Source organism: Drosophila gunungcola, chromosome 3R (genome assembly GCF_025200985.1).
Source record: "Drosophila gunungcola strain Sukarami chromosome 3R, Dgunungcola_SK_2, whole genome shotgun sequence".
NCBI lineage: Eukaryota > Metazoa > Arthropoda > Insecta > Diptera > Drosophilidae > Drosophila > Drosophila gunungcola.
In genome coordinates this window covers 21,816,541-21,825,852 of record NC_069139.1, presented here as the reverse complement: position 1 = coordinate 21,825,852, position 9,312 = coordinate 21,816,541, and the positions used below count along the sequence as shown (strand labels likewise).

The following is a 9,312-nucleotide window of genomic DNA, read 5'->3' as shown; positions in this document are numbered from 1 at the left end:
GCTTACGCTTAAATGTCAATAATACGTGAAATTGAACTGCCAATTCAATCTTCACAACTACTCCGTTCGTTCTTCCACTTCTCCAGTGAAATCATTTCCATATAAGCGTTTTCCCATCTTCTCTATTTATATATATATGTATATATACATGTGTTTCTTTTCTTTTCGCTGGCAATCTTTTTATTTTGTGAAAGAAATTCTTTCTGTTCATATGTGGAAAAACTATTTGCAAAAGTCTCAAGTGTGCTCGGTACCCGACCAGCAGTGATTGCGGGGTGCGGCGAGGTGTTGGACTTTTTTAAACGACGGCTGCAAATTGTACGCAGATCACATTACACTTGCTCCAGCGGGCGGCATGTGCAACTGCCGGCTGCCTCTGCGGATTGCTTTACATTCGGCTGCACTTCCAGCTCCCTCCCCCCCCGCACTCACTCGAAAAATTGAAAGATTTATTTCTTAGTTCTCTGCGATTACATTTCCACCGAGCTAATGTGTTCCGATCCAACGGCTACGTAGTGGCAGTTTGTCAACTGTCATTGCATCAGACATTCAATGGCGGACCGGCGCTGGGAGGATGTGGACGAGAACGGGGATGAGGAGGAGGGGGAGGGGGGAGCGGACTTGTCGCATTTCGTTGACAACTACATTGCAAATACGGCAAAGTAATCAGTATTGTGTAAATAACCAGTTATGTGTCTGCAAATGCAGCTGACAAAGCGAGTGGTAAGCGATATGCAATGAAGCAAAAAAAAATCATCGAAAGGGATTCTCAGACGAATTTAATGCATTTGGCAAGATGCAAATGGAATCGATAATACAATAGCGCGGAAATATCTTAAGCAAGAGATATTCGAACGCATGTAGCACACTTTTAAGCGCACCCCAAAGTTTTCTCGTGCGAGCCGGAAAAAATTTAATACTGGCTAAGGTCAGCTGCTAAGCACCTTAGAACCTAAACGAACGGACGCCAAGGCACTTGAAACTATGCGTATAGTTTTTGCACTCAATGGGCAGTTGTCAGACTTCTGACGAGGGTAAACCAATGAAAAGAGGTAAAAATGCGCAAGAAAACTGAGTCAAATGGCCAGTTAGCCACTAGTTTTCCCTACGAGTAGTCGGTCGCTGTTGAAAAATATTAAACAATTCGGATAGTATTATTAAAAAGGTGCAAAAAGGATGAAAGGCTATTTTTAAGGACTAGCCCAACAGGCAGCTTGATCATGAAAAAATCGGCTTATTGTCAGTTTAAAGTTAAATAAACCATTGCAATGGTTTCAAAATAATTAACATAACAAGGAATTTATCTCAAGCTTGCTAAAGGTCTCACAATTTCATGTAATAAATAAAAAGTGACGCTTTTAATTGCAAGCTTTAATAAATATAGATAATTATTTGAACAGCAAAAATTAAACATAAATAACTACACGTGTACCCAAAAAATATTGTCCCAAAATTTAACTAGGACAGTATAAACTTAACTTTAGCTTTTAGTTTAGTTTTAAAAACGTCGGGCTTCTGTTTTTGTACTGGAGTGTCATTTCAATATCAAACGTTTCGTTTTGACACTGCCGAAACTATTAAGTTGATACGGACCTTGTTGAAAAGTTTTTCACACTCAATAATAAAACAAAATTTCCTTTCATTGTATATATTTTGTCAAAGTATAACAGCACAAATTGAAAATACATTCAATTGAGTCCGCATGGGCGGCTCCAGAGTAAAATTAAAATGAATCGATTCCTTTAGAAGCTTCAAACAGAAAAAGAAAATATTTAGCTTGTCGTCTAGGTGTTGACATATTTTCTTGTTTTACTTACATCCTCCCTCATCGATCGCCATGTTATTAGTGGCAATGGCCTCGTTCAAGGCCCTATCCTAATGTATCTCATTTCTTTGATTTTTTTCGTTTTCGTTCCTCTGTTTTCAGCTATCTACTGACCTTGAAAGGCTGGCCATGAAACTATTCTTATTCTACTAAGCACTGGATAAGTGAAAAGCTCTTCAAAAAGGGTGAACAGATTGGAGGTTAAAAAAAAAAAGATAGAAATGGAACCAGAGGCTTCGCCAGCACCAGTTTCTGCCCCTGTGGCCACGCCCGTGGCTCCAACAACCGTGGCTGCTCCGGCGGCAGTGGCCAGCCCTGCGGCAGTGGCTCCTTCACCGGCAACACCGATTGTGGCAGCACCTATTGCTGCTGCTCCTGCCGTTGCTAGTGTGCAACCAGCAGCAGTTACTGCTCCTGCTCCAATATCTGTCGTTCCCGTCGTTGTTTCGCCAGCTCCTGCTCCTGCTCCTGCTCCAGTTCCTGCTCCAGTTCCTGCTCCAGTTCCTGTCATTTCTGCAGCCCCAGGACCTGTTGTTGCCACCCCAGTCGTGGCAACTCCAGTTGTTGCAACACCAGCTCCAGTTGTTGCTCCTGTGATTGCTGCCCCACCCTTACCTGTTGCTGAGACTCCCGTTGTTGCTGCCTCAACACCTGTTGCAGTGGCTCCTGTGATCGCTGAGACCCCAGTTGCGGTAGCTCCTGTAGTCTCTACACAAGCAACTGCTGCTGTTGAGATTGCGCCTGTTGTAGCTCCACCCGTGGAGCCTCCAGTGGCTTCAGCACCCGTACCTGTAACAGAAACTCCAAGCGTTGTCGACACTCCTGTGGCTGCTGCTCCTGTGATCGCTACACCGCCTGTTCCAACAACAGCTGCTGTTGCTGTTGCTGAGGCTCCAGTGATAGTATCACCCACTGTTGCCGTGGCACCTGTGACTCCAACTCCAGCGGCTGCTGACACTGAGGTTCCAACTGCCGTTGCACCACCTGCGGCATCTCCATCTCCCATAGTGGCAACACAAGCCCCTGCTGCGGAGATTCCAGCGTCCGCTCCTGTGATCTCACCGCCAATCGCTGTTGTTGCCGATACCCCGATTGCTGCAACAGTAGCAGAGGTCACACCGGTTATACAGACTTCACCCGTTGCTGATACTCCGGAAGTCGTTGCTCCTGTGGTCGCTGCACCACCAGTTGCAGTTTCTGAGACTCCAGTTGTCATAGCTCCGCCGGTGGCTGCCATATCAACACCAGTATCAGAGACCCCAGTAGTTGATGCAGTTGTTGCTCCAGTCACTGCCGAGGCGCCTGTTGCTGAGCCACCTGCAATTGCGGAGACACCAGTAGTTGCTGCCGAGATAGCTGCTGTTGCTGAGACTCCAGTTGCAGAGCCTCCCGTCGCTGCGCTGGTGGTACCTTCCGAAGCATCCATATCCTCGATACCAACAGTTGCTGCTGCTGAAATTCCGTCGCAAGTTATTCCGCCGGTGGAGCTTTCAACTGAAGGAGCTGTTGCCGGATCTTCACCACCAGTGGCATTTGCCGATACCACTTCAGTTGAAGTACCAGCTGCAACGATTCCCGAACCAGTGGAAACACCAGCTGCTGTTCCGGAGTCTCAAGTCGTTTCCGTGGCCCCTGTCGAAACTCCTACAGAGCCATTATCCGGAACCGCTCCTGATATTCTACCACCAGCTGTTGTCTCAGAAGTAATTCCTGTGTCAACACCCGAACCCAAAGCAATCGAAGCCACTCCGGTGGAGCCTTTACCTGTTGAGACTCCGATTGCGACCCAGGAACCAGCAGAAATTCCAGCACTTATTCCAGAAACTGTTGCCGAGATTCCAGCTCCGGCACCAGATAAAATTCCGGATGCTGCCGCAATCGAAACTCCTGCAATGGCCCTCGAGCCCGAAATCACCACTATCAGTGAACCTTCTGCCGTTGCCGAAGTTGTAGATGAAACCATTCCACCTGCGGTAGTTGAGCCAACTAATCCTGAACCAGTTGTAGCTTCAGCTGAGCCAATCACTGAACCACCGCCTAATGCTGTTGAATCCGTAGAGCCAATTCCTGCAGAAAGTGTTTTAGAAGCTGAACCAGAAATCACTAAGGTCAGTGAGACAACCGATAATGTAGGCCAAGAAGTGCCTGTAGCAGAGACTCCAGAAACGGCACCGAATGTTGTTGAGGAACCAATAGCTACCGCCCCGGAACCTGCAGCCACAGTTTCTGAAGAAGTACTGGTAACTAAGGGTGAAGATGTTGTTGTTGCTGAGGCCGCCTCTGTTGTGGATCCTCTTGAAACACCAGCTGCTGTCGAAATTATTTCGGCATCAATAGAGCCAGCAGCTGACGAACCAATTGCAGCAGTAGAAACAATTACTGCCACTGGAGTAGAAGCCACAACTGCCGAAAAACCTGTAGAACAGGTCCAGTCAGAAGTCCCCGATAGATCATCTCCAGATCCCAGTTTAGTGCCAGTGGCAAAGATTACGCCTTTGCTGAGGGATCTTCAGACCACCGATGTTTCTCTGCTGGCCATCGCTGCCACCTTGGATGCCATTGGAGAAAAGCTCAAGGATCAAAAGGCCAGAAATCAGCAGGTAATGGACAGACTTTGCGAGATTGAGAAAATTCTTGGCCCCCCCAAAACGAACTAGCTTAAGCTGAATTTCTTGTTTAAAAATAAATATTTACAAAATAAGTTTAATATATTAAACTCATCACCAGAAACCAATAAAAGTTCAAGTTCGGAAGTCAATTTTATTATTATATTCGTTGACAAAACTTAAAACAACTTAAAACATAAAAGTTGTATATTTTGGAGTTAAAAAATTGAAATAAAAATTTTAAGGACTTAAAAAATTAGCTGCTGAGTGGGGGGGACAAATCCTTTTTACCACCAAATTGGCTTGGCTTTTAAAAAAATATCTCTTATAACTTGCATTCAAACTGAGAAGATTTATTTGTGGGCCATTTTTGCGAGAAACAGTGTTGGCTAGACAAATTGTTCCCTGCAAAATTCATGAAACCAAAACAAATGTAGCATTTCAGCTTTTGGACACATAAACATGGTTGTTTCCAACAACCCAGCCACAAATTCTAATGTGCACACGTGTCCAAAAATTTTCACGCGAGAAATTAGCATTTGGAAAGGAAGCGGGGCAAAAACTCCCGACGATTCTATAAGATGCAAATGAATGAACATTTTTCACTGTTTTGTCAGCAAAAAAATATCATAAATAAGCATTATAGATTCTGTTCTTTTTTGTTCCCAACCGCGAAAACTGACGAGTTCTGATAATTGAGAATTTATCAATGAATAATTTAAACATGGCTTCCGCAAAAATCACTCCCACCCCTCTTTGATTCCATTTAAATTGAGCCGATGAAATGTACTATGGTGGGGATGGATGAAACTTGGTTCAGAAGTCAATTGAGAGTCATAAAAACGTTCGAAAGGGGCAAATGGAAACTTTTATTGCGGCAAACTGAAATTTGTGTTTATGGGCCAGTAAGTCCGGGTAAGTCAAACACCTACGGCGATTATTCTAATCATTTGCATTGTTTTGGCTGGCTGCTTGTTCCGCTGGCCTATCTCGCAAAGTTTCCCTATGCTGTGTGTGGGCCAAATTCGGTAGAATAGGCCCCAGTAACATGTTCGACAGTTCAATCTAAATCTATCGGCTACTCACACATGCAGCGGCAAAAAAGCAGAGCTAAAAGCCGAATTCCCATTTGACCATTTTGTCGGGAAACAATAAAATGACCTCTCGCACACATATCCACACACAGATACACACAATACACACAGACAACAGCATCCGAAATCCCATAAATGTTGCAAATGGAGCAACAGAGTGAAGTTGTCATGCAGAGGACGCCATGCCACAGGACCAAAACAACAGCTACCCGAAACTGAAAAAACGAATTTCCTTTTTTAGACTTTTTGGCACTTTGGGGGGCACCATGGGGGGATAGTCGGCCATTCTCAAGCGACTGAGATGAAGGTTACACAGCCTAACCGCATTAATGCCAGCACAACCAAATGTGTAATTGTTGCCTAGAGGATTTGCGAAAAGATTTTCACTGTCATTTGAACTGTTTTTAAGGCTCCATTTACTGCTCTTTCCCAATGAATGCTCTGCCTAAATGTGCCAAATTGAAATGATCCTTGCTTGCAAAACGATAAGAGAGGTTGCCGTTTAAACTGTGTCATTAAGAAACATTGTCATGAGTTTAATTTAATTTAAATGATTATATCATATAGCTCATATCATACGGCAAACACAGTAAGCCACAATCTGTTAATTTGCAGTAGACGCGTCCTACCTTTGTACTTTTTTTTTAAATAGTTATTCTTCTATATTTGTTCGTTTTTAATTTTTTCAATTGCCCATGACCTGGGATCTGCAAAAAATACATATACGTATATCGCGTTTAATTGAACACACGCTGGGTTGCTTCAGAAATATTTTCCAACATAAATTGTTTGGAATTTTTATGGATGTCTGTTCTGAATTTGATTGGACAAAATTTCTGTGACACGGTGAATAATACTGCCAAACGATTTATAAAGTGAATCGTGAGAATAGCCACCATAAAAACTAGCAGCCCAATTTTCCAGAGTCTTGTTGCCTTGCCAATATTTATTTGAGTTTTATCGCTGATATCTCGGATCAGACGAAAGCGTTACAAAGCAATTATAGAAAAATCTCACTTGCACAGCATTTTTGGCTTATATGATTTTGTAAAGGAAATTGTGTTTAAACACAAATCGGAACCTCCTCTATGCTTCACTTCTAAGGCGACGTTTCAAGGCGTCTAGCATCGTTTATAAAACGTTGACAGATTGCAAACGCTTTTCTGAGTGCAGTGATCAACACTTTAGACAGGAGTTGCTGTCGGCCGCAGGAACATTGGTCGAACATTTACTTGGTTCCCCCGAGCCGAGAGCTCCAGAGTGTGCCAAATCAATCAGTCGGCAATGCATAAATGACACAGTCAGGGCCGGGCATGCACTCCTCATCTGCGACATCGTCCAGCTGTCACACACGGCCATTGCGGCTAATGCGGTCCCTTGTTGCGGTCCCCCTTGCCAACCCCCTTTCAGCAGTTAAATTGGAATCATCTCCCCATACCCCCATATCCCCATAACCCCACCTCCCAGCCCACCGCCATTGGGCTCACATTAGCCAGACACGATGAATGTTCCGGGCAGTGGACAATGATGCCTTAGTGCTTGACTGGCTATAAATTTTGAATTAATTGGTGGCTGCTGAACATTTTGCCCAGAAATTTATGTTTTTCCTGGCTGGCATGCCTCATCCTGGGCAGAGATTACAGGCAGTGATTTTAGGTAGATACTAAATGGCAAGAGGGTTCTATGTATTTTTTGCTATTTTGGTAATATATTTCTATTATGTACTTCATTAACTTCTTCTGATTTAAGCACTCCAAAGCTTAAATAAGAAATTATCTCTAACAAAAGCCTTCATTTTCGTCCTTTAATATATGCACGTTATACAGTTCTTATCGGGATTGTTTTCGATTTTACTTGACTATCTCAATCGCATTAATTGGTGCGACCTACTTAGGAAGGGGCATTCTTTTACAACTTTTTATCTAATTCTATGAGTAATTTTTTAATTTTTTTTCGCCCACCCTTCAACAACAGTGATTAATGACTTGTGAGAAAAAAGTGAAAGGTGTGCAAAAGGCAAGGAGAAATTCGTTTTCAAGGGTCTGGCATGATTGAGTTCTATTGAGTGAACTGCAGAGCTAAGCGGAAAATTGTTCTTTATTCGGACTGGCAGGGATAATTCGAGCGTTTGTTTATGGCTAGGATGGGCGAAGAATTGAAATCGGAAGAAGGTTTAAAGGTGTCTTCCTCAGTCTGGTTAGTAAACGGCTCTCTTTAACCTACCCTAACAATAAATGTGTGGCCTTATTTAATTACATTTTTTCGTATAAAGATTTTTAATAAGGAACTAAGACTTGTTTTACAAATGTAAATAACTATTTGGTAACTGTTAGTGAAAAGCCTGTAGGTACAAAATTTGCGTGTTCAATCAAACTGTCTAAGCCCATATTATAGCCCTTTAATTAACTCTCAACATGTCTGTATTACTGGCAAATGTTTTTGAGTTATTCCTTTAGTTATTTTCAATTTGTACAAAAAAAAAACAATTAGCTGCGGGCCTTTCAATAATACAGCATAAAGCAAAACAAAAGAATGTATGTAAAAATCGTTTTAATTTGCCAATGATTGTGTGTGGCCGTGGGTGGTTCAATTATTTAACTACATAAACAATAAAAATATTCGCAACTGTGTGTGGGTGGTTGGGACCGTATTAAAAAGTGAATGTGTCTTCTGCATATATGCAGCCATTGTTTTTCAAGCTTTTGTGGGGTTTTGGGCTCTTGCTTTTGCTGGGATTGGAAGGGAATTGGGTTGGCTGGGTGGCTCCAGATCCCAAACTGTCAGTGACAGCACTACGTAAGTAATTTCGCGCATATGTTACGGCCAGGGGGCGGAGTGGGCGCCAGAGAGTCATCATCGAGTTCGGCTTTAAGCCGGAGTTCGGCATATTCATGGCTGCTGCACACGACAAATTGAATTTTATGCAAAAGCTTCCGCTTTTTGTGGCCCTCTGCGAGAGCGGACTCCACCCTTCAATGTCGCGAATGTCTTCGCAATTTGCGGCGACATCTATGGACCGTTCGTCTGCATTATAATTTGGTCCTTTGTTTTCTCTGCCAACCCGCCATATTCCCGGCTATCCCTGTGCTTTGCACTTCGCCATGCCATAGATATCCGGCCAAGATGCGGTTTTCACTGGCTGATGCCGCTGTCCCACTTTCGTTCGTATCCTTTTCATCCGCTTTGTTTTTGCCCCCACTTTTTGGCCAACACTTTTTACGAGCACTGTGCAGGCGCCTTTGGTTCGACGTTAATGAGGAATTATGTTATCGCACTGTTAAGCTGCAATAAATGTCGGTATGATTGCAGCCTCCTTTGCCCACCAACCCTTTGTCTTGTAATTGGCATGGCTTAACGCCGGTTAACGCCGGTCTTACTGTGATTTTAAGCATTCCCAGACTGAAATTAACATAAAATCCAAATGAGTAATTTACCTAACTGCTCAATGCATAAAACATGCCTAATAACAATAGAGCAGTTTAGCCGTGTAATTGCATTTGTTTCGTTGACAGACTCGACAGCGTTAACAGTCCATGGCTTTAAGCATTTGTGCAGCCGACTCTCGCCTACAGTATCGTGTTCTCTTTTGCTGTTACCGAATATTGCGTATACGCCACCGAACCGAACTCTTCGGCGAACTTCGGGCCCGATTGGTTTGGCCTGTTAAGGTGTCGCCAGTTGACTTAGTTTACTTTTAGCCGGTGCCAAGCTGGGTTCGTTTCTCGCTTTACAGTCGTTGAACGTAATTCATCCACATCCACAGAGATTTATAAATGGTTATTACTGA

General features: G+C 43.4%; 1 protein-coding gene across 3 annotated transcripts; it reads left to right on the top strand.

The window, feature by feature from the left end:
• The first annotated feature begins 1,098 nt into the window (after window positions 1–1,098).
• LOC128257928 (calphotin) lies at window positions 1,099–4,573 on the top strand. 3 transcript variants are annotated; one of them, XM_052989223.1, is made up of 2 exons: window positions 1,099–1,165; window positions 1,928–4,573. In XM_052989223.1, the coding sequence occupies exon 2, from the start codon at window positions 2,047–2,049 to the stop codon at window positions 4,480–4,482; it is 2,436 nt and encodes an 811-aa protein (XP_052845183.1). In that variant the 5' UTR covers window positions 1,099–1,165; window positions 1,928–2,046; the 3' UTR covers window positions 4,483–4,573. The 3 variants fall into 3 exon arrangements, with proteins under 3 accessions (XP_052845183.1, XP_052845192.1, XP_052845202.1); XM_052989232.1 differs by having other exon boundaries at window positions 1,099–1,209; XM_052989242.1 differs by having other exon boundaries at window positions 1,125–1,239.
• The last annotated feature ends 4,739 nt before the right edge of the window (window positions 4,574–9,312 follow it).

Bases quoted from the DNA above. Each gene is read 5' to 3' on its own strand.
- LOC128257928 (XM_052989223.1), top strand. From the start codon at position 2,047: ATGGAACCAGAGGCTTCGCCAGCACCAGTTTCTGCCCCTGTGGCCACG.